The sequence below is a fragment of the Apus apus genome, chromosome 10, assembly GCF_020740795.1.
Source record: "Apus apus isolate bApuApu2 chromosome 10, bApuApu2.pri.cur, whole genome shotgun sequence".
NCBI classification, from domain to species: Eukaryota; Metazoa; Chordata; class Aves; order Apodiformes; family Apodidae; genus Apus; species Apus apus.
In genome coordinates, this window is record NC_067291.1 from 3,536,990 (window position 1) to 3,561,959 (window position 24,970).

Sequence of the window (24,970 nt, forward strand, 5' to 3'; positions counted from 1 at the left end):
GACTGCCACTGATTCAGTGATGTGAATCACTCTGAAACATTTATTTTGAGAAGTCTGTGCTACCTGCTAATCTCAGTGAGGATCTAGCTGTGAAATTTAATATATAAATTGTTTTTTTAGAAGCACACACCCATTGATGTGGAATAAAATTTTTGCTCCTGAATTAGCAAAGCACTTAAAAAAAAATCAAATTAGCTGTTTGTCTCCTAATAATTCTAACAAAGTACCCAGGTAATATTTCTAAATAATTCAAAACTATTTTCCCAGTGTTTCACTGTAGCTGTATGTTGTCTGTTTAGAAAAATACCCTACATTGTTATGAAGTGCTGGTAGGCATAAAATAACCAGCACAAAGATCCTACAATGTTTGAACTTGTATTTGTTTAACCTAAAGCTGAGGTATAACAGCAAGGCCCACCATCACCAGAAGTGAACTCCATTTACCTTGCTCCTCAACTCTGAGCCTGTAGTTAGGAGAGACAGAACTAGAGGGAACATGTTCCAGGCTAATCCAGAGCCCCCCAAAACAGCCTCTTCTGGAGGCTCTGGCAGGCTGAGAAATGGGCATAGCAACAGGAAGAATTTCAAGTAAGAAATCTGAGATTTAGAGTCTAATACTTATCTCACCTGCTCCTGTGTGCTGTAAGCACAACTGCTGCATGAAGCTGGAGTGCATTCTGGAGATCCACCAGACTCACACATGGAACAAAAATAAACTCTTCCCCACAATATAATAATGAATATTATGAACGGGGGAAATTATTTTCTTAATGTCTGCAGTCTCAGCAATTGTAACATAAAAGACCATTTAAGTTTACACGTTTCTTTGTAAATTTTAACTTATTTTCCTGTATTATTCCACTGAAAAACCAGAAGCAGGTACCTGAATGGCAGATGTTTTTTAACATACCTCATTTGGACAGACTCTTGGGGTTCAGAAAACTTAGGTCAACACCAAAGTTTGTCTTCCATGAAATCTACTGAACACCACTACAGTTATTTCTAGCAGCAAGGAAGTTCTCCATTTTCAGAAAGGCAAAAATAAATTAAGAGGTGGTAATGACACTGAGTTTTGAGATAGGCTTCTAACTAAAAATGAATTAAGAATCATACATGACCACTTGTTTTTACAAAATTCACTTGAAGGCTTAAGATTCTTACCAGCCTTTGTTGCTCCACGCTGAAAGTCAAAGTTTGGCTGCATCATTTACATATCTTAGTCTGCTGCTCCCTGCCAAGGGGGCCTGATTCAGTCTGACTCATGAGGTAAAACGAGGCTTGTTCCAATATTCTTGGGCCAAAACAATCTGACACAGAGAGTAACAACAACAAACTTCACTATCTTTGCAGTTTTCTGCAGTTTTTAATGGAAATTGCTTTCTGGCAGTACAGTTGTGACAATTTAGAATAATTTGGCTCCTCCTGCTTTCTCACAACTGCACATTATAAAAAGACATCCTATAATGAAGGAATTTTTTTATTAGCAATTATTAATTTATTTTTTAAATCACCAAAAAATATCCTAATAGTTTGTGCAAGTACAAGTTTATACATCCCACCACTTGCCTGTTATTTTTTGTACTTTGGAAACATACAGTTCATTTAATTGAAAGATGCATTAAGAGCCCATGTGCAACACCACATCATTCATATTCAAAACATGAGGAAATGTCTTTTACCTTTTGTCAGCAAAACCATCACTCCTCCCTGCAGGTCTTGTGACTTGGAAGCTTTTCTTTTTTTCTTATCAAAAGCAAAATCCAGTTGTGGTCACTCAGGGATTATTTTCTCTTGCTGAAAACATATTACCATCAGCACTGTAACTCCAGCTAATTATCTTTAGAGCAGCCCTGCTATTTACACTTGCCTAAATTGCTGAGTATTCAATTAACTATCTTTGTCCACTTTTGAGACCTCATGTTCATCTTTTGAGTGACAGAAGTATAAATTATTGTACTGCAATACTTTCTACTGGTTAAGAACAAGCTGTGTTTTGCTCTGTGCACCTTTCAAGCAAATAAGTTTGGTTTCACTCAGGAGTTGTGGTGGTTGAAAAGCAAAAATGTAGAGGACAGCTGGATTGGGATAGCAAGATACTTTAATCACAGACATTGCCATTTTATCCACTATACCATGTCCCTGTCACTCAGAAGACATGACATGTCTGGGAGAGCCAGCACAGTGATTACAGCCTTGCAGTACATGGTCCCGGGATCCCCTGGGCTCATCCCTGCTCCCTGAGGCTGGAGAGATGATCCTCCATGAGATGATGGACTCCAGCACAGGGATGGGGTTCCACCATCTTTTCTGTACTATGTTTAGCTCTTAAGTGACCACAGCTACAGGACTAGGCAGCTACACAACCTCACAGATGATCAGCCCCTTCAGACCCCATTCTCATTCCCTGTTTTGCTGCAGCCCCCTTGGAGCTCACCATCTGCTTCTTCAGACAGGTCTGGACGTGTCTGCAGCGCTGTTCAGGACACGGGTTTGATCACACTTCACTTACCACTATCGATAGAAGTTAAAGTTCATGGGTTTACACTGGCAGCAATGCTGACTGGCCCCAACTCATGCCAGAAGCCACAGGAATCTCGTCTGTGCTACAGTTTCTTTCCCTCCTGTTAAACACTTGTGCAGCCAGAAAGGGCGAAACATGACTTCCCAGTTAGGCTGAAGAGAAAACATGTATCCACCTCCCACCTCCCTTCTAAAATACTCCATTTCCAAACACCTTTCCTTCTAAACGCAGTAACTAAATCATTTCCAAGTCACACCTACGCTTATTAATCTCCTGTCCCTAGTCTGCTGCTGGGAGTTCACAGCTCATCCTCTGTCTTCTACTTAAAAAACAGCCAGAGGAGGATGCTATCTGTGTCCAGCACTGACACCAAGAGTGTTCAGTGTTCAGGAACACTTTAACTAGACATGGGCAAAATGTTGCCAACTACATGTAAGCTCATTGGTACATTTAAAGCAAAATAGTGTTATTTTGTTGTACAAAATACAGCTAAGTATTGTCTGAAAATGGGCCAGCTGCCTGATTTGGCATTTAGAAGCATGGTGAAATGGAGCAAAATGAATCTTACTTTCTTGTCTATGACTAAATGAAAATAAAAGAGGAAAAAATTTAAAAGGGAGCAAATATATTATTAACTATACTGAGACTACACTGAACTTACTTACTTGAACTTTGCAACACTGCATTCCAGCTGCAGCAATCAAACAGTTGACTGCTGTAAAAGCACAGGAAAAACATGCAGAAGCACAAGTCTTGTTGTACAAGTCTCTGCACACAGAACATCACAGGATCCTGCTTGCCCCCTGACTGCAAACTAAAAAGCAAACAACTTTTTAAAGGAACTGAAAGACACCAGGTAGTCTTAATCTTCAGCACTCTAGATTTAAAGGTTTGTAACAGAGAGCACTGTGCTATAAGAGAATGTAAAAGAAAAATCAACCAGTGCATTTTGGTTGGGTAAAATTAAGACGCACAAAGACTGAAATTGCTGGTACAGACACAGTATCAGGTATTATGCTAAACCAGGTATGTAAGACAACCAAAATGCAGTTCAAGATGGTGAGACAACTTGAGCTTATAACTTGACAACACCCCTTTAAATCAGAGCTTTTTCTCTAAGAATAGAAAGCCAGGTACTTTTACCTATTTTCATCTTTATTTAACAAACACTTTGTTAATTTTTCTCTAAAGATTTTCATTCATTTTATCTAGTAAAACCATTCAGTTCTGTAAATTGGACTCAAGTCTGGACAGGTTGTGAATCTCTCCAGAAGTAAACTCCACGAAATAATGAATTCTATGCATCAGCATCTCAGAATGCATCAGTAATTTTTCTAGACTTTTACATACATAAATAGAGCACATAAAAGTAAAGTTTCTTTCTACATGTTGATACTTGTACTCCAACTGACATTTGTGCAGACCATTCTCATTTTGGAAGAGGCCTTCTTCAATTGCAGAATTCCATCAGGTATCATTTACCTGCAATTCTGATGTGTACAGGGGATGCCACAAAATGCAAACCTCTCTCACAGCTATTATATTAAACTCTATTGCAACTACAAGATTCGATAACGTTACCAAAATTACGTTTACATGTTGGAAGGGGCTTGGACTGCAAGATGTCCACTTCCTCCTGACTTCTCAGCTTTCTGGAATGAAACAAGCAGCTCAGTGAAGCATTAAAAACATATTTACACTTGGTTTGCTTTAGTTAAACCCAGATGGATCAGAGTCATAACGGTAGTATAACCATGAAGCACGTCATCCTTTATGTCGTTACACTCTCTCAATACAAAATTCCCAGTAACTATTCGATCACATCCTATTTCCCCATGTCCAAAAAAGCCAAAGAGGGGGACATTAGGAAAAAACTTCCTGAATGCATCCGCTTCCATGTTCCTTTTGGTTTTATAATGCCGATATCCTCTGCCAACACAGGCAAACATGAAGCCGATGGTGTTGCGCTCGGGAATGTTGGCGGCCTTCAGGCGCTGCATGGCGGCTTCCGCTGTCCTCTCGTCAGCGACGTCCTGGTCTAACAAGACGGTGGCACTCTGGATCTGGGGGCCACTGAAGGCCAGCCCCACCACCCCACAGGAATTGCCAGGCTGGGCGCTGCTGCTGAAAGGCAACGGGCACCCAGTCAGACACCCCTTCTGGCCAGGAGCAGCTGCTAAGCCAGGAGCAGCTCTCGGGGCAGAGCAACGCTCCTGCCTTGGAAAGTCACACGTGGTGAGAAACCAAACCAAACAAGGAAAAACTTTCAGGTCCACAAACAGGGATTAAGCATAAGCCTACCTTTCAAGCACATGCCACATTCAGCAGTTTGTGTATGTCACAGCTCTGTAATTCCAACCAAACTATCAGTTAAACTTAAGACAAGGAAAGATACTCAGCCTTTACACATCACACCAGGGCAGCAGTCGGTGACAGCTTCAGATTCATGTTGCTCTGAGACTCCCTGCTTGGCCACAACACATTGGTTTTAGTACTTACCTACTTATGCTTTATTAGCAATAACTTAATATATGGTCAGCTCTGCTATCTGGAGTAATGGAGCAGCTGGCATACAGCAGATGCAAGGAAAATGTTGGCATGACTATGGAGCCCAGCCCTACACGGGCATGAGAGCAACTGGAGCCTGAGTTTTCCCTGCTAGGATCCTAGTGGAGGGAAGGGGTTAAAGCTGGATGAAATCCACCCTGCTTCTGTGGGAGCCACATCCTTGAGCAGCTGCAGCACATCAGGTGTGCTCCTGGAGCACAGTCTTGTTTCTGTGTCCAGCTACTGCTCTGTAACATGAACCAAAATGAAGTTCATCAACTACCAAAATGTTCACATAAATGCTCTGTCACAAGGAGTGGTAATTTATCTGCAAGCCAGAGAGGAAACACAGACTGCAATAAACACACACGAGTATGTGAAGCTGGAAATCTTTCCTCTATGTTTCCAGAATTTAATTTGTAACACAGTAACACAGAAAGTACCAGCTTTTTTGGCTAGATCAGGGTAGTTTTATGCTCTGAAAAAATAAAATATCATTTTACTCCTGTTAATGGGGGTTTCTAATACGACATAACTAAAAAGCTACAGCTTCTACCAGTTTCTCTCATTTTACATGTCCTTTACAATTTACGTTGAAAAAGATACTTACTTCTCAGAGGTCAGTGATGTAAAGCTCTCCACTTGTCCCCCAGCCAGGATGATACTCTTCTCATTCAAAGGATTGACTATTTGATGAAGAAATCGAGTTGCTCCAGATTTCCAGGAGTTGTAGCCAAACAGAAGAACCACCCGAAGATCCGGGTTATTCTTCAGACCTACAAACAAAAACACACACACACACAAACCTCTGATTTTTAAATCCTGACCCCCTTAAGTCCAACCATCCTCATCTCTCCTCAAAGAACACACACCCCTTTTGGTAATGGCTTTCCACTGCTGCAACTGGGAAAACAAGACACAAGTTGCCCAGGCATCCAGGAGCTGGGCTGCATTCCCTGTGTGAGAATTTTGGAAAAGAACCTAGCAAGGAAAAGAAGACTGCATCTGCTTCCTCCAGCTTTCCACTTATTTGAGTTTCACCACAGCCTCTGAAGGCCACCTCTTAATTTTACTTGACAGCCTTAATCATCCTTTTTACAGATAAAAACTGAGCATATAGGTTAATCAACGAGACCCACAACACAATAAATAGCTTTACCTGAAAACTAAATTACACATATCAGCCAGTTACTTATCCCAAGTCAGAAACTCCCACATTCCTACAAGACTCAAGAAACTCTCATTAGATTACTCTTCCTAAATGATCTGCCCTGCTGAGGACACGTGAGGAACGCAAACTGTATTTATTGAAACATGCTGTCTTCTGTTCTGCCTCTCCTTGCCACAGCACCTGACAGCAAAGCTGTTTCGGGGAAGAGAAGCAGCTCCTCCCCACCCATTTCTGCACCTCAGTGGAGATCATTCCAAATAGCACAGACTCATTTACTGTTATTTCTAACCAATTAGAGGTTTCTCAAAACCTAACAGCTCCCTCTGAACAGCTCCACTTGGAACCTAACTGTGGTAATCCAAGATCAATACTCAGGACAACTTAATTCCAATATTCCAGAAAATGGGAAGAACAAAGATGCATCAGCACCAGCTGCAGCCCCAGAGGCACAGAGTGCTCTGGGAGTGGAGTTAGCACAGAAGCTGTTGGTTCCACACTCAGCTCCATGCTAGCACCTAAAAGAGCAATACAACACTTTACAAAAGCCCAAATAAAAGCGAGGACAAGGACATACCTGCTTCAGCAAATTTACTTTCATCGAAGATCCTGTACTTCAAGTCTTTTGAAAAATGGAAGGTATGAATCTTCACCCCATCGATTTTGGGAAACAACAGAGCAAAACCAGCTTCACCTTCTTCAATTTCTTGAGGCTGATTGCTGCTTGAGCCCATCGGGGTAACTACACAGATTCAAAACCAGACACCCTGGGGTCAGTGATTCCATCTACACTGTAACACAGACTAAAGGAGGCAGACCAGCTTAGGTGATGGTTCATTTCCATCACGTATCTAATTAACAACTGTGATTTTTTTGTTGATGTTTTGGGAAGATGAAGTGTGTAGAGTCCTGTTAGCTATCGCTCATGCTGAAGTCACTTTGGACAAGGAGACATGGATATATCTGGACATTTTTCTCCAGCCACATCTAGCATAAATCAGTTGGAAAACAAGCTCTGTGCAATACAGCTGCCCCAAGCTTTCCTGCCAGCTTCTGCAGGCACGCAAACATGCTCAGATTTTTAAGCACCACAAGCAAAACAGGGAGAAGTGTTACACAACACACGTTGTGTAACATGTAGCGCGTGGCATGACAGTGCAAATGGCAGAAACATTGGGAGCATGTTATTGAATTATACTAGTGACAACAACCAAATATCTTACTTAGGCTGTGAAAAGAGATTTTAAGGTGAGAAACTAGGAACAAATTTTGTAACAATAAAAAAGTGGAGCACTGGAAACAGAGAGCCAAACGAGGCCATGAACTTCCCACAGTTGTTGGCGTGCCTCCTGCTAGACCATAATTAACAGGTACACACTCAGGATGGCCTGCACAATAACTCACAATGTGACTGAAAAATACTGAGAGATCCTAGAAACATTTGGTAATTATCAGGTAAGTCCCAGGAAAAACTGCAACAAGCTTCCTGTTCAAATCACAGAATCATTCTGGTTGGAAAAGGACCATTAAGATCATAGAGTCCAACCCTAACCTAACTCTACCAGCCATTAAAGTAATTCTACCAAGCCCAGTGCTTAAACCATATTCTAAATTTAATTAAATCAAGCATTTTCATTATAACTGCATCACATGAAATAAGAATTTAAGCTCCACCTGACACAGGTGAACTTCTTAAAACCTGAACCAGCACTGAATAAGAGGGAGAACAAGGAAACTGCTCCTGTCAGCCTGCAGAGCGGGGCTTGCAAACAGGTGTGGAATTGTGATCAACAGAGGGATGTGCAACAGGCAGGACACCTCACAGCTGATCTCTCACAAAATGAGACCTTCCTCCTACCTACAATCCCTGGTGTGACGAGTCCAAGGACCTGACACCGCTTTGGCAACAATTTTTCCAGAGCAGTTGCTGTTTCTTTACTGTTTCTTTTCCTGGCTGTTAAAAAAGAAAAAAAAAGAAAAACTGAAAAAAACCAAGAATGACATAAAACTGAGTTGTTCTGAGGAGCACTGCAGGAAACCCTTCAGGCAGTCCTGTCCTGTTTAACCACTGCTGCCTGCCGGTGTCAATCCTGCCCTAATCGGCAGGACAGGATTACCGGCATGGAAACGGGATCAAAACCCTCCGGAGAGCAGGGAAGGAACCCGCCTGTGTCAGACAACGCGCACCCACGGGCTGCGCTTCACGACGGTCCCGCTTTGCCCCCAGAAGATGCTCCAAGCCCCGCGCTCCCGCGGGGCAGGCGGGGGGCTCACCTCTCTTCTGCTCGTGACACTCCTCGTGCCCGCTGAACGTCTCCGCGTCCGCGACGTAGAGCACGGTCTGCGGCAGCACCTGCACCTGCTGCGGGCACACGGGACGGGGAGACACGGGATGGGCGGGCCGGGCCCCCCCGGGGCCGGGGATCCCACCGGGGCCGGGGATCCCACGGGAGCCGGGGATCCCACGGGAGCCGGGGACCCCGCCACCCCCCCCTCCAGGCGCCCCGCACCCACCTCCAGCTCGCGGGCCAGCGCCCGCACCAGCGCGTGGCTGTCGCCGGGCCCCGGCTCCAGCGCCGACACCCAGGCCACCCGCTGCCGCGCCCGCAGGGTCCGCCGGGCGCACTCCCGCCACAAGCGGCAGACGCTGCAACACACACACACACACACCCCGACACAGCCCGCGTCACTCGGGCCTGCCGGGGAGAGCCCGGCCCGGCCCCGCCGCCGTCACCACCTCCGAACCGGAGCCACCCCCGCAGACCCGCTCCTTACCAGGCGGCGCGCAGCAGCGCCTTAGTGGGCAGGAAGCCCAGGACGCGCTCCACCACCTCGGCTAAGTTGCCGAGGACGAAGGCCCCTTTATCAGAGGCCTCCATGGCCCCGGCGCCGCCGCCTCCCTCCCGGCCGCCTCACGCCGCCCACTTCCGGCGGGGCGGGGCGGCGGCAGCGCGAGTGGCCGGACGCAGCCGCCCCCCGGCGGCGGGGAGGACCCGCAGCAGCACGGACACAGCGCTTTCTGAAAACGGTTTTTTTTATTCATAAACTTGATGCAAGTTTACAAATCACTGTACATTGCCAAGAACTCCGCCGTGAGAAATGGAACCCAAACCAAAGCATGCGGCGGGGCGGGAGGCACGGCGCTGCTCCAGAACGGCTGGGGGAGTCACCCACTGGGCAAGGGGGGGGGGGAACAACAAGGTGTGGAAGGAGGGACACAAACCTCTCCCCTCGGTTCTTTCCAGCCCAAAACCGGACCTAGATGCAAACGCACAAGGACCCGCAGGTGCCTGATAAAGCAGAGAGCACAAATCTGATCATCAACCAAAAAAAAAAAACCCAAAACCAAAAAACCACCGTAACAAAAACCATGCTTCTGCCTCCTCAAAAGTGCTTATAACCCGTGGTCTGCACCCGCAGCTCGGCCCCGGGGGGTGCAGAGGCCTAAGGACAAGTCCTACAACCAAAACAGAATCAATTTCGGTAAGGCAATGAAATAAGAGTTGTCATTACACAGACCCAGATCCATTTCCTAATAAAGAAAGAACAGTTCCCATTAGTCTGGCAATAACACAACCACTGTCACGACTATGGCAACATTTCTTCAACCTCTGAATCAAGACAACAAGATTTTTGTACTTTGTTGTAACTTTTCCATAAAACAAAAATTTCATTCAAGGACATTTTTCATCTCGATTTGTGCCAATCACTTTAGAAGTTCATTAGTTTACAAATGATTGCAACAACCCGTTAATAAAATGGAACGCCTAAAAAGGTCTTTTTTTTTTTTTTTTTAGTATTTTAAATAACTTCAAGCTTCATACTGTGGCTCTTCTTTAAGGAGGTTGAGCCAACAAGTAAGCAGGAACAGCCCAGCAAGTTCTGACGCCCCAGTGGAAGTGACTAGCTACAAGGTTTTATTGGCACAGCCTTGCTCTGCTTTAAAAAAAAACAAAAAACAAACAACCCAAACAAGAAAGAAAACAAAAAAAAGCCAAAAACAAAACAACCAAACAAAAAAAATGAACGTAATCTAAACAAAGAGCATCTTTTCCAAGAAACAGCTCGTATTCTCATACAGCCATGAAAAATGTTTAATGACTTAACATACATGTGTTTTTCCTATATAATTAATTTGGAAATACTACAAATGCTGTCATTTTAGACCAGAAAAACTACCGTGATTTGCAAGACCTGACGGGTCCTAGAACAGTATTAAACAAGGTATTAAACTTCTTGGCTTTAAGTGAAAGGATACAACGCAAGTCTCTGCATCTTTGCAAAAAAAAAGGTAAGAAATGCACAAAAAGTGTGTGAACGACTCGCTCCTACTGAATGAACCTTTAGTAACTCAAGAGCCTGTTGGAGAGAGATGATGCCTTCAAATCAAAAAAAGAGGGAAAAGGGCCCAAATCTGCTTAAATCCATCAGAACAAAGAGGGGAAAGGCCCAAACGGCGCAGTCCGGACACCTAAGGAGAGCGGAATGGTCAGGCTGTAACTTATGCTTTACGTGTCAGTTGACAGATTATCCACTAACTTATCTAATAGCTAAAGTCTTCAGTACAGCTGTTATAGGGGCGCTCATAGCTTGAGTCTGTGTGTTGGAAAACATAAAAAAGAGCTTGTTTTGTTGACATTGGTCCAGGTGTACAAACAGTCCTCGCTGTTAGCCGTCTTCCTTGGGAGGAGTGTACCAGCCTGTGGAGAACAGAGAAGGGTGTGAGGCACCAACACTGCTAGGTCAAGACCATCTGACCACCTCACTCTGCATTTGTGGGAGATGGAAGCCTCTTCTGGCCCCTTCCTTCCCTCTTAGAGCAGGCCAGCTCAGTGAGACCCTCAAAAACCTGTGGTCTGCAGTGGGAGATAAAGCATGTTCCAGGATCAGACCCAGTACTTAGATGTAAAACTTAAATATTCCAAGTTTGGGGGGTTTTGTGGTGGCAGCTATCCTGAGCTGGACAAGCTGGAGATCAACAGAAGAGGCTGCTGGAGGAGGAACAAGACCAAATGGAATACAGGTAAAACCCACAAGTCTTCAAAACCACTTAATGCAGACACAAACAAACACAACTACACTGGGATACTTGTACATACATCACATCTTGTGTACTGCAGAGTTAGGCTCACACAAGCATTTAAACACTTCATCCTGATCCTGCATGTCTTGCTGTAGGAATGTTAGCTGAGTAACTTGCCTCCCCACAGGATTTGGCAAGTTCAGCAGTTGAACCATTTCTGATCAAGCCTGCACAGTTTCTTATGTGACCTCCACATCTCCAATGTGAATTCTCCCAGCCTCTATAATAAATAACCCTCTAAATTTGTGTACAGTGAGTACATAGACTATTTACGGTGTCCCAGAGAAGAAGGTAACAGCTGTAAGTTCAAGACACCTTTTGCAGCAGCAATTAATGCTGTGAATGCTTTGTGTACAGCTCCTGACCCAGCAGTAATCACTGTATTCAGGGCTAGCATATAGCTAGAAGTAAACTCACAGCCAAGCTGGCTTTTGTAGCAAACTGAAAAAGCAAAAGACTCAGTTAATAGCAAGATCAAAATATCAGAAAATTGGAAAGCATTTTCAAGTTGTTATCTTGGATCTTCCTCCCAATACCAGAGAATGCAGTAATTTATGTTTAGTTTTAGAGGCAGGGAAACTGAAGTGCTCACTACAGTCACACTGCTGCTCTCATGTTCAGAGCAACATGAATTCCCTGAGGAGACTGTGTCCAGCCTGGACCACAGAACATCAAAATGGAAACTGGGACTAACACCCTCATCACAAGAGCAGAACACCAACCCTGCTGACTACTTTTACAAAACATGTAAACCACTTAAATTTTTTTGAAGCCTCAGGTCATTTATTTTATTCTCAGCCTGGCACAATGAAAGCAATTACACCTGCAGCACTCAAATACTTGTTTTAGGCAGCTGAGAGACCATAAACTGGCTTTAAACAGGGTAAAACAATAACTGTATCTCACATTTCTATTGCACAGCATTCCAGGCAGCACTGGACTTCCCTTGGACTTTTTGCCTTTTTTAGTCTCTGGTCTTTTTTTCCACTTTCTCTCTTCCTTAATGGTTACCACTACCAAGGCCTCAGCACATCAAAACAAGGCCTGTCAGAGAAAGAGGCAAACTTCCAGCAGCTACTTCACTAACAAAATAAGACACTTTAAAAGCTACAGTAACACTAAAGCTACTAGATTAACCCGCTGACAATTAAGTTGAGCTACCTTTCAGAAGACAGCAGAAACACATGAACATTCCTATTAGCTGGAAAAGTTGTTCTGACAATTACTCAAGTTACTTCAAGAACTACTGTCTTCCTAGTGCAAGATGAGGAAAAAGAAATCCCATTTGTGGTCTTCCCCAAGCCAACTTAAGGCACTCTGGCACTTCAGGTTTTACTGTGGCCAAATGTCAATTCCCAGGTTGCTGTGCAGACAAAAAAACAGTTGCAAGAACATACATACCATTTTTCTCATGTATTTGTACTAGAGACTTATAGGACTGCTGTGCTCTTGCTAGATTATATTGATTCTGAAAGGAGAAAGAAACTAACATAAAAATCTGTATCTAGACACATAGAACTTAAACAGTTTGAGGAAGAAACTCTACAGTTGCCTTAGAAAGAAAAAGCAGTGAACAATGTTACAAAGTTCCTGGCTTTAAAGTCACAAGGTTTTCATGACAAATACCCTTATTTTCTCATTTCTCCTCCACCATAATGACAGTATTTTGCACACCCCTGGTGCTGGAAAGGCCACTCTAGAGGGCTCTGAAGAGGGCTCAGAAGCTAAGTCAGAGGTGTGTGAAACCAGAATGGCAACCCCCACCAGAACTCTGTTGTGCTCAGCTGACCAGTTACCAGGTTAGACAGAGTTGCTATTATTAATTTTACATCCTTGAATCAGTACTCATAAACTGGCAACCAACTGACAATTTCATGGACTTAAATATTTAAACATCCTTTGAAAATAACATTTGGTACTTCCCACTCTATTAAGTTATGGTCCATTACCAGCAGGCACACTTCAGCTGAATTATGATTTTGATGAGTGCTGAATGGCTAGCTCAGAAGTACTTGCATGGTGTTATTTTTCACCCTCATGAAACTTGGCAGGTGTTCAGTGCAGCAAAAGGAGGATCAGTGTGTGCAATCCTGGCAGTCAGGCTGCCACCTACAGCCCTTCTTGGACTCAGAATTTCCAAATACTCAATTCCCCATTCCCATGTGTCCAACTGCTTACACACCCTGCCCATTCCCAATACATCTGCAACTACAATTCTGTCATTAAGCATCCTTTGTGTGAGTCAGCAAAGGAATGGAAGCCTAGCAGTAACTTGCATAACTGATAGACACAGCATATTTACCTTATTGGCTCCAAACTGCACTCTGGCTTTTCCTTTGACTAAAGTGGCATTGATCTGCATGATGACTGATTCTATGGAATAGGCACTGCTCCAGCCCTGGAAAAGGAAGAAAAGATTTCTAAATAATGTGTACTTGCTTCTTGTGGTCACCCTGAAAATATGTTTTGAAACATGTGCTTTTGGGTTTGTGTTGTGTTTGTTTTTTTTTTCCCTGCGCTCCAGTTTTATTTTTAACTACTTGTTTTCCATTAATGACTTCTATTTTCTAGAGAAAATCTGGAAAGGGATAGACAATATTAGTACTAAGAACCTGTAGAAAAAAATTAAAGCTTGAAGCACACGTTTCCAAAATACAACAGAAACAAGAGCAGTTCCATTATTACACCATTTACTCATTTCCAGCAATGTCACAACAGAAACTACAACTTGTTGAAAGGAGCAGAAAAGGCTGCTCTCTAATGAAGCCACTGAGTGAGCTATGATCATTCTGCTCCCATGAAAATTACTGCTTCTCTTTGGCATTGCTTTACCTTTCAGGGTTCACAAAGTTTCTGCTGGAGCCTGCAAGGAAGTTGCTTCATTCTTTTGCTTATTTCAAAGAAAAAACCCATTGCTCTGTCTTACACAAGGTCATCTATGCCTAGAATTTTCCACAGCACCAGAGGCTTCTGGAAAATACAACAATGTGCCTTGCTCCTCAGAACTCACTCTTTACACTGGCTTCCTCCCAGAAATTTTGAGAATTTAAAGTTGATGTGCTCTCACTTCTTGCCTCATCCTCAGACCTCTTGCAAATTACCCAAGGCAGGAAAGAAGATCTCACACAAGATCAACAAGGCAAATCTTGTGGAACTGAGGTTTATTCCACCATGTTCCCTTTGGAGTGTCTAATTTATTCCACACAGGGATCCTTCAACTCAGGGGAAACACCTGGTTTTGTTAATTAAAGCATGCTTTGTTGGTACCCAGATAACAGAGTCTGTGTTCACCTGTTTAGTAAGAAGTTCCATGCATAATGCACCTCCACCTAGGACGTACCTAGAAACAGAAGTGAAAGGAAACACATTTGACATCAGCAGTTACGAAAAAGATGAAACTGATCTTCACAGATATTTAAGCTCTTGCAGGCTAGTTTGTTAAATTTTTCATTCACATAAACCTGAAACACCCTTTAACCAGTAATATATATTAACCAGTACTATATTGTAACTAGTTAGCTATGTTATACTTATGCAAAGAGCAGCATTGTGAGACCCCCCCAAAGAACTCCTTTGCTACCTATACTTAGTTTGAACCAGTGACTGAGCTACTCTGCACAGCTGCTTACACAACTGCACACAGACCATGAAAAAAAGAAGGCTGCTTTTTACAGCTACACTATGTAAATGTAGCACTGATATGTAGCTGTAAAAACAAAGACAAATTCACTTCTGTAAAGCAATTTAACACAATTCCAAACAATGTAGGTAGACCTATAAATCAAAGATGTGGATAAATTAGGTAGAGCAGATCTTCACTTGCTCTCTTCCTATAAACCACCTTCTGATTTCAATACCACTCCATCAGGCATGGTAGGTGCTGCCTGGGACTCAGCAGTCAGCACACCTGGTGGGCACAAAACCTGGATTGAGGGAGTGCAATTTACCACTCCAGAAATGTGGTTCAGACATCACAGAACTGTTCAACATGAACAGTTCAATCTCTGAAACCCAAACCTTCTGGGCTGTTCTCTTTTTCATTCTACAAAGAAGTTCAAGTACAACAAAAGCAGAATCCAAAAGAGCTTTCTGGTTGTTGGGAGCAGCAACCCTCACAGACAGTAACTACACTAACCATTTCTTGAATGCAAAAAGGACACAGAGCAATTAAAATCAAATCAGAATCAGAACCAGCGATCACAGACTGCATTTTCCAACATATAAGTACAACGTCCTGTCACCCGGAGATGCATAGAAGCCTTGGAAGGTGAAATGAATCTTTTCTCTGCGGATATATGCAAGTTTCTGTGCCACAGATAGCACTTCAAATGCATTTTAAATCACTTTTAGAGCATAGTGTTGATCAAATTTAGTATTTTTAAGAGCTCTTAGACAAACACCTTATGGCAACTACCAGCAAAAGAGAGTCAGTAAAGACTGCAGAACAAGTTTAAGGCAACACAGGGATTAAGACCCTTTCAAAGCACCAAGGCAAAAAACCCTACTATTCTGAACAACAAGAGAAGTAGCAGCAATGTTAACCATCCACAGATCAGTTCTTAAATGTTGTGGCAGGCACAGTCTCTTTCAAGGCTAGAAACAAACCAAGCAATTCAAACAGGAATTGTGCCCAGCTGTTTGCCTCCTACTAGCTCATAAAGCTTGAGGAGCAAGTCTCCATACCACACCTGAAGCTCTTTACCAAACTAAAGGTCTGCAGCAGCACATGCATGTATTTTAGGGAAAATTTCTTTAAGTCTACATGGCAGTATCAAAGTGTTCCCTCCCATACAATCAACCAATCTCAAGTTGTAACAGTTTTACCACAAAGTAAAATCTCTGGAAGGCAACTCCAACCTACCCTCCTGTGAGCACAGGAGACACCACTCGCACAAAGGGAGGATCAAAAGGGAAGTTATCCTGAAAGGCATAAAAAACAGGTTAAGAAATATGCTATGACAGTCTTTTCCTAACCAGGAAGTATTTCAATAGCCTTATTTGGCAAATTAGATTTAAACACTAAGTTTTCAATACTGTAAAAATCACTATTTCACAGTCCTAGCTAAAGAGCAATTTTTGGGAAGCTTTAGTGCCAAACTTAAAAGTTGCAATTTTTATTTTTTTTATGCTACACCTCCACCTTTACCCAAGCAACAGCTGAGGGGCTGTTCAGTCCCTTTCCACAGTAAGCTGCAGTTTTAATCTCAGCATTTCTTTCCACAGACACATACCTTAAAAGAGAAGTTGAGTAAAATGTATTCTACACCTTCTTTTTCTTTTAAGACCTGAAGATCACTATGCAGTGGGCTATCAGGATCAACCCTACAAAAAAAAGCAGGGGGGAGATCCTGGATGAAGTTATTACTTTCACTTCCTGTAAACAGTAAACTAAAGATCACCTCTATGCATTTGCAATTTATAAAATGTAATTTGAAGTCAACTGTAGAAAACTCTTGCACCTTTTACAAAGTCACCACCTGGCCATGAGATCAGCAGGACGCAACATACTGCAGCCCCAACACTACCAAGTGTCATTTCAACATAGTTAGCACAAAACAACCTGTTCATTTGAAAACAGCAATTTTAATTCTCATCAGTTCTCCAGAAATGCATGTCCCAAGGGCGGTGGAATTTAACAAGAAGACTGTAGTGATCCAGTTTTCAGTACATAGTTAGTGAATCCTTTATGGAATATGTCATCACAGTTCTCTATCAGCTGTTCAAAGCTGTCTGCATCAGCGGAAGTACTAAAGCCAGCAGCTTCTGCTCAGCAGAACTGCAACAATTGCTTTTTTGCAAACTGCTGGTGGCAAGCAGCCTAGACATTCACTGAGATGCTACTGGGTTAATCCCACCCAGGCTCTGACACCCCAGCAGCTTTTAGGAGAGACTAGTCAGAAAATGCCTGTGGCAAGCCAAAGCATATGTTAAAGCAACTTGTGGGCTATTAAATCCAACTCTCTGCCACAGGTGAAACCACAAATTCATTACATCCCATTTTAGAGTTACTTGAGCAGTTTGTCTCCATCCTACCAAAGGGAACACCTTTTGGAAGGAAATCTCCCAGCCAGAGCTGATACTACGCTGGTTCTGGATTACTTGTTCTAGTAACTGTTCCTTAGGCAAATGGGCTCTTTCCTCTCTGGCATTTACCCCCCTCAGCTATTCTGCACATAGTTCATTTGTTTTCAGCCACTTCTTGCTGGGTTAAACAAACACAATACTTCTTATCTTCTCTTAGTCATTCTGGAAGCCATTTGCTGCACACACTCCATTTTCTGCTTCTTGAAGGCAGAAAAATCAGACCTGTTCACTTGAAAAGAGGTTTCAAATCATCGCACAGTGGTTTGAGCCCTGTTAGAAAAGTGCTCAGCAGACTGGGCCTCCTGTCATGTGGCACAGATTGTTCTGACATACATCATTCCTGCCATGTTCAGCTTCAAAAAGTTCACATGCCTATGATTACACTAGGAAGGAAACAAAACTGTGTTGCAGCAGCTGGTGACACAGTTGTGCAAGTCCTACCACTAGGACAAAGCAACAATTCCTACAGGTTGGTCAGCTATGATGCTGAAGCAGCTTGTGCCCTCACACGTATTCACCAGGACATACCCGAACTGGTGAAGGTCTTTCACTGACTGCCACCTTCTGCAGCCACCCAGCCTAGTCTGGACAGGCTTTTACTTCCTACAGGTTATCCTGTAGGATGATGGCAGGTGATCCCATTACCGGGAATAATTTACATACAATACTTCCAGAATTGAAGCTATTAGACTATGAACACAACCAGGTGAGTTATCTGGTACATAGAGTGAAAAGCAGTATGGAGGAGACAACTGATATGATTATATAAAGTGATAATTATGTTATATCTAAAAGTTTCAGTCCTTTGTGTCTGCTCAACTGTAGAAGAACTAATGACATAAAGATAGTTCTGTTCCTTTTTTCATCTTGAATGAAACTAAAAGTTGCATTTTCTTGAAATTGAAAACAACCAAGCAAAACTAAACTAAAACCATCCAGACAAAAAGACAAAAAACATCTAGACAACAAGTTTCATCATTTTAAGTTTTATATTTTGAATAGTTTTGGAAAGAGAACTGAACAGTAATGGAAGTGATGGTAACATGCACTGTGCTGGCTGTGCAAAGAGGGTGCTTTTTTTACCAGCTCAATTACTGCAGTTCAATCTCTACATATTTCTGTATATCAGAATTGAAGCCACCACACACTATTTTATATACTCTGGCTAGAGATCCTCTTTTATCAAAAGAATCTCTGAAGTAATAATAAAAGATTATTTAGAACATGAAAAAACTCTAATAACTTACTTTAGAAGCTTAACGTGCCATTCATACAAGCTGTCATTTACCAGTTCCACTGAATATATCCCTGTAGAAATATTAGATGGAATTAATTATGCACTAAAAGTTTAACAAGGTAAAATTAAGCAAAAAAAATATTTGCCTTTAAGTACAAATACTGTCATTAGATGTAAGCAATAGATAAATACTGAAATACTGAGGCACATCCTTCCTCCAATAGCAGAAGCCCTTCTGAGCAACGACAAGGGAAAAAGTTCTTCTATTAAAAAAAAAAATTCCACACAAATCAAAACATTTTTCTGACACCTAACTATCTGCCCCCTCCCAGTTCCTCTTCAAACTTTCCACAGATTCAACTCCAGCTTGCTTAGTACTCCTCAGTACACAACCAACACTTAAGACACTTTCTGAGCATGCAGCACACTGTGTTTCACAGGTTCTCATCACTATTGGGAGGCCAGGCCAGGACACTGACAGCAAATGGAGCAGAAATCCCAAAAAAAGGAAGACATTGCATTGGATGAAGCCCATTCCCACCAGCAGACCAAAGAAGTCAGAAAGATGCATCAACAGAATAGCTGTCTCTGGAAGCCAGCTGGTGATTGTCAGCAGTCCATGTGTCTTAAGTGTCTTTAACAATAGTCACACAATTCAGTCAAAGGGAAGGAGGAAAGGTTATATGGTATTTTCTTGCATATTCAAGCTTCCTCTCTGCAGAAGTTGACAAATAGACAAGGAAAAAAGCAAAAAATCTTTAACCATCAGACAAGATTTAGTGTACCAGAGATCTTCAACTCTTCCCTCACAGACTATTCAGGCATATACACCCAGCAACTAGGATGAAAATTGTTACCTGGGGTGATATTTAACAGCCTCTCTGTTGCTGACTTAACTATTTGGAAGACATATGCAAATCAGGAATGTGCCTAAGACTTGCGAAGGCTATACAACCAATAAACTACAGTCACCATATTGTCTCCAAGGAACTACAGTATTCATTTCTGAGTTTTATTAATTTAAAATACATTATCTTGCAGTTGTAAATTTTCAGCACAGTACTTGAGGTAGACATGACATATCAAGCTGTCCAGACACCTTTATTTCTAAAGCATTCCAAGATTCAGTAAACAAGTTAAGGAAACCATGTTTGTTCCTCCTTACTGCAGTGCCACAAACAAGTGGGTACTGCAGCCAAGATCATTACTTCAATTCTTTCTAAGTCTAGGACAACAAAGTAGGTCTGAAAAATTACTCACTGTGCTCTCAAATGTGCCTCTTAATCAGCAGCTAGTTCAGAGACACCACACTTTTCTGTTCAAGGATGAACAGGAGAAGCTATTAAGGCCTTTTTCCAGTTTCCCAGATCCAAGGACACTGTCTTCTGAATTGTCCTTAGAATAAGTGCAGGTCATGAAGTATAAGAATTTCAGTTTGTACTGCACTGATGTAGCAACAAGAGCTGACATTCAGAACTCTGCTCATTGTCAACTCCCATCAATGACTAGTCTATCCTATCACTGCATCCAAAATATTTTTTTTCACCTACTTCCAAAATGGGAGTGAGGACTGAAAGAAGCAGCCTCACAGTGTTATGGCTTTGGCACCTAGCATCAGCTTAAAGTACTTGTTACAGGCAACAGAACAAACTACAGTAAGGATTCTGACAGTATCCTAAATAATGGAAGATCACAAGAGAACTTCCATAAGCTTGTGTACTCACTAAGCCTCTAGCTTTACTCCCACATTCCTTCCACTACCCTAGAAGTCCTGCTCTTACCCAGAGTCATGTACCAGTTCTGCAGCTCCACAGGTTACCAAAGTCTACAGGTTTTGCTAACCTCCCCAAAGAAACAACTTGTGCTGGTCTTAAGAGCTGTGCTGTACCCAAACCAGAAGTTGTAAAAGGGTGCTGCAGAAAAGAACAGCTCAGAACTGACAAGAACACACCTTAACAGAACAGCAAGCTACTTCATCAACCTTTCAGCTATACAGATGTTGAGCTGAATAGCATCTGTGTGACCTCAGGAGCAGCAGGGCTTCTCATTGTCTTGATACAGCAGCTTAACAACACTATCCCAAGCTCAGAGGTCCTTCAGATAGGGAAGGGAATCAAGGTAGGTTCCCCTCACTTAAAACACAGGAAGTTTTTAGTTTCATTCCTGGAAGAAGCCATCACAGAGGTGATGAAGTAAAAGCAAGGACACAGAACCATGAAACAAAAAAACAGAGATTAAAAGGTTGGAAGTAAAACAACCCTTTCCAAAACAGAGGCAATGTTGTACTTGTGGCAATTTCACTGCTGCCAGAAGTAAATCCCATGCAGTCTTTGGAAAAAAGCCTTGAGTTCAAGTCACTATTTATGAAAAAACACAGCTGCTAAAGATATGAACTGGAAAGACTTTGTTTAATTTCATTAAGATTTCATTTAAATTCTTTGCTCCTCCCCCTCCCTCTTTACCCTTCCAAATTACATGAAACCCTTTGTGAATTCTTCCATATGAAGTAACTAAATCTCCAACTTTCTGTTTGGAAGAGATCATCCTAATTTGTAGGGCTTGTGACTCCTATTATGAAAACAAGTTAATGAAACTCTGCCTGATTTATAGCAGAAGATCTTAATTTGCTGCCATAATTTTTGCTTCTGCTAGCTCATAATAAAATGGGGTTTTGTTTGTACTTAACCTAGATACTCAGGGAGATAAGCAACTTCCCAGTTGACAGCAAGCTGATAAGGCAGTTTTTGCTCAAACTCCAACTGTAGTATTTCAATCACTAAAGGAACTTCAGTTCTAAAATGGATACTATCTTGAATATACACCCATAGTTCAAGTCCTGACTGTTTTTTAATACTATTTTTAGAAAACAGTTTAACAGAAAAAGTTAAAGGGCTATTACTACAAGCAGTATTCACTTCAGAAGTCCCAGTGTTGCTCTATTGTAAATTCTGAAAACATGTCCCCTCACATACACTAAATGTAGCAATTCTTACTTAGCAACTAAAAACAGCCTTACATTTTCTGGCTTACATTACAAAAAATGAAAACAGTGTTAAATTACCTTACAACAGTTACAAGAACCTTTAAGTTTCACAGTGGTTCCCTTTGTGTGTTAACAGTAAAAAAATCAAATTAAGGGAAAAATGAACCATGGAGCAAGAACTCAAGAGATCACATTGAAGAAGTCAATTATCTGCCATGCCCCTGCTCACATGGTGACAGCTATCTAATAACAAAAGACAGAATTAGGCTATAAAAGCAAAAGTTTTGTGGAAAGGAGAGGAACTGATATTTAAATTCACTCAAGTCCTAAGACTAAACAGCCACAAGGAATTAATCCAGGCAAGTTTTATAACAAACAGCACCATTTACTTGCAAAATTTAATAAAAATATCAGTAGGATGGTGTTCTTATAGTGTCAACCTCCATTTAATAGTTTACTTCCTTCACACATTTTAGAAGTCAACACAAGGCACCCAGTTGCAGTCTTACATATATTCCTGAGTCATGAGCTAATACCAAGTTGCTATACTCACCCATTCATACCTCAACTTCCTTTACAGTTCAGCAGGATTTACTTATCCTCATTTAAAGTACTGCTTTCCTACGTCAGGAGTTGAGTCATTTGCCACTAGTTAAGACTTGTTACAAATCTGAAGCCAAGAAATGGCATTATTAAGCAACCCAAATCGTCACCTCAACCTGCACCTCTTACAGTGGCTCCTGGCTGTGCCTCCAGCACCACCACGGGATTAAGCACCATACACTCTTTACAGTCAAGCAGATTTGCTAGACCCAATCTTGGTTGTCACCCCAAAAACAAACCCTGAAGATCAAACATGAGCAGTAAAACATCTCTCATGACTTAACACAGATCTATTTCTAGGTTCTTCCCTAGACCCACTAATCCATTCTTTACTGGATATACAGTGATTAGGGCACACTGGCAAGCTCTTAGTTGCAAGAAAGCCTGGAAGAAGTAGGCTACATCAGATCAACACCAGGTTACCTAATCAAATTTATACCTCAGACATTTTACCACTGTCCACAGTACTTCAGCACATAAAACTATTTACCTAAAAGGTAGATATGGCTTATCAAAACAGGAGCCTGTCTTAAACTCTGTCCTGTTACAAACAAATGAAAATGCCATAGCCACTGAGTGAGATTTAAGCCCAGTAGAAATACACTAGAAGTTCAGAATAGGAGAAGATAAAGGATTGAAGTTCAGACTGACTTTCTAATCAGGCACTGCTCCTGTTCCCATCCTGGCCTGAACCCACCTGCCTGCAGTAATGAAGTTGTCTACTCAGCTGACCTACAGGAACTCAACTTACCTGAAATCTGTGTCTACTGTTTGCATGGCAACATGCAGGCAAGTTAAGATTTTAACTTATTTTGCTGAGCTCATTTAGATACAGCCCTTATATGGAGCAAAAAGAAATGCCAATCACCTGCCTACCTAAAACTCATCAGTGTTTGTTACTCCAACAAATTTATAAGACATGTCAGTTTTCTATTACCATTTGTATCCTTATTTCAAGGCATACTCAGAGCTCACAATCAGATTAACACCATCACAAAATAATGAAAGCAACAGCAGTGTAATTAAGGTTAAACTCTGTATAATAACAAGAGCTTCTTCTGTTGAACACAAACCCTAGCAAGCATGTTCCTGTGAGCAGTACCACCCACTGGTCAATGCTTTTGTCCTGTGTACCTGGAGAACTGCCATTTCAGGTAGTCCTTAAACTCAACAAGTCCCGTAGGAGTAACCTGGCGTTGCTCTTTGTAGTCACCCACCCCAAGAGCATTTGCAGTAATTAACACCAATCCTGCTAATTCTCATATGGAGCTTTGCATAACAGAAAGGAAGAATGATTTACAGGTTATGTATCCCAACTTCCTTTTTTTCCACAGATACACCATTTTATATAATGAGATTATAACCCTGGGAAGAGCTGTGGGCTCCTCTCCCGAGTCAGCCCTGCCACAAAGGACCCTAGGACACCCATCTCTGTGGTCACTGAGATCAGGTTGGGTATATACTTGTATGTAGTTGATCCTCATCCCACATGTTACTGCCCTTTCCCTGTTTCAGTAACTCTGTTCCAGTTTTGATTTCCAACCTTTAAATCTCTCTTCCTTATTCCCCTCTCTTATCTTCCCTTGGGAGGGTGAAGGGGGCTTTTTGGTTTGCCCTGACCACTGAAGTGAGACACTATATACACATACACACCTATGCACACACATACACATGACAACAAAAGATTAGGAGGCAGATAATTAAGGTGTATTTTAAGAAGGGAAATCTGAAGCATTTTACCTGTTTTGTAACTCTGTGATCTATATATATCCCTGAGTTCTTTCATAAGTCGATCTGAAGCCTGAACTGACCCAGAGACTGCACCCTGAAACAAACAAAAAAGACTCCAAATAAGTGAAAAGTAATATTTGTATCTAGTAAGTTTATTTCCATTTCAAAATTACACTAACTGGAAGGTATTAAGATTATATTAATTTCTGTTTAGCATTAGGTTTTTGAAAAATTACATTCCAGTAAGCAAAGACTACTCAAAAGCAACAAGACACCCTCTAAAGCAGCACCTTAATATATACTACTACATGGTACAGGTGATACAGCCTTTCAGTCAAGCTACAACAGGCATTTTTCTGTAAAGGAGTTTGATCTCTGCCATTTTGATTTCCAAGATGGATCCACAGTACATTTCTAACAGGGCAATACTTCCTCTTACCCTTCTGCTCTGATGCAGACAAGAGTAAGACTAATCTGAAGAACAAGCTCCTGTGCATGTTCCGATTATTTCTCAGCAGTGTATTTTTATATGGTTATGAGAAAAAGGTACAGGAGTTGAGAAATACCCACTACAGGACACCAGTTTCTGTATGATGCAAGACCAACCAGTAGATTTAGAAAATGAAGAACAAAAGCAACACTATTATTTGCAATAGAATTTGAAGATACTTGTTTCTTCAGTTTCCTTTCAGATGCTATGAACAGCTACAAGCAGACTTTTTTTGGACAGAAGTGTCAGAGAAATATTTCTGGAGTAATCTGAAGCAGCTATAAGCATTGTCTAACACCTGAAACATCATCCCTGTTTACTGAAGTCAGCAGTGGTGGTATATGTTCTACAAGGTCCTAATTATGGGATCAAATTATTTCTTAATAAGGATTACATATCAGTAACAGTTACTTGATGCTAAAGCCTCCACATACTCCTTTGTCTCCTCTGTTCAGCAGCATCATCTAATATGCTTAGCTGCACCCTATAATCTGTAGGCTACTCATTTAGGCTATTCATTTTC

The 24,970-nt window shown here is 41.8% G+C and overlaps 2 protein-coding genes across 7 annotated transcripts in view; both read right to left on the reverse strand.

Moving 5' to 3' along the window:
* Positions 1–3,655: 3,655 nt before the first annotated feature.
* Positions 3,656–9,165, reverse strand: FBXO22 (F-box protein 22). Of its 2 annotated transcripts, none has more exons than XM_051628648.1 (7): positions 9,012–9,165; positions 8,751–8,883; positions 8,511–8,598; positions 8,095–8,190; positions 6,814–6,978; positions 5,679–5,844; positions 3,656–4,642 (listed from the first exon to the last, which is right to left on the reverse strand). In XM_051628648.1, exons 1-7 carry the CDS (start codon positions 9,113–9,115, stop codon positions 4,216–4,218), a joined length of 1,179 nt encoding a protein of 392 aa, XP_051484608.1. In that variant the 5' UTR covers positions 9,116–9,165; the 3' UTR covers positions 3,656–4,215. The 2 variants fall into 2 exon arrangements, with proteins under 2 accessions (XP_051484608.1, XP_051484607.1); XM_051628647.1 differs by having other exon boundaries at positions 3,656–4,645.
* Positions 9,166–10,306: 1,141 nt separating this feature from the next.
* The window catches only part of UBE2Q2 (ubiquitin conjugating enzyme E2 Q2), a 47,326-nt gene continuing 32,662 nt past the window's right edge, over positions 10,307–24,970 (reverse strand). For 4 of the 5 annotated variants that reach the window (XM_051628657.1, XM_051628653.1, XM_051628656.1 and 1 more), the window contains 8 exons: positions 23,967–24,051; positions 18,651–18,711; positions 16,551–16,641; positions 16,181–16,239; positions 14,611–14,659; positions 13,622–13,717; positions 12,721–12,787; positions 10,307–10,936 (listed from right to left, as the gene is read on the reverse strand). In XM_051628657.1, the coding sequence (XP_051484617.1) occupies positions 10,905–10,936; positions 12,721–12,787; positions 13,622–13,717; positions 14,611–14,659; positions 16,181–16,239; positions 16,551–16,641; positions 18,651–18,711; positions 23,967–24,051 (540 nt within the window). In that variant the 3' untranslated portion in view covers positions 10,307–10,904. Of the gene's footprint in view, positions 10,937–11,322; positions 12,364–12,720; positions 12,788–13,621; positions 13,718–14,610; positions 14,660–16,180; positions 16,240–16,550; positions 16,642–18,650; positions 18,712–23,966; positions 24,052–24,970 lie in introns of those variants that run through there. The other variant, XM_051628655.1, reaches the window with a different exon arrangement.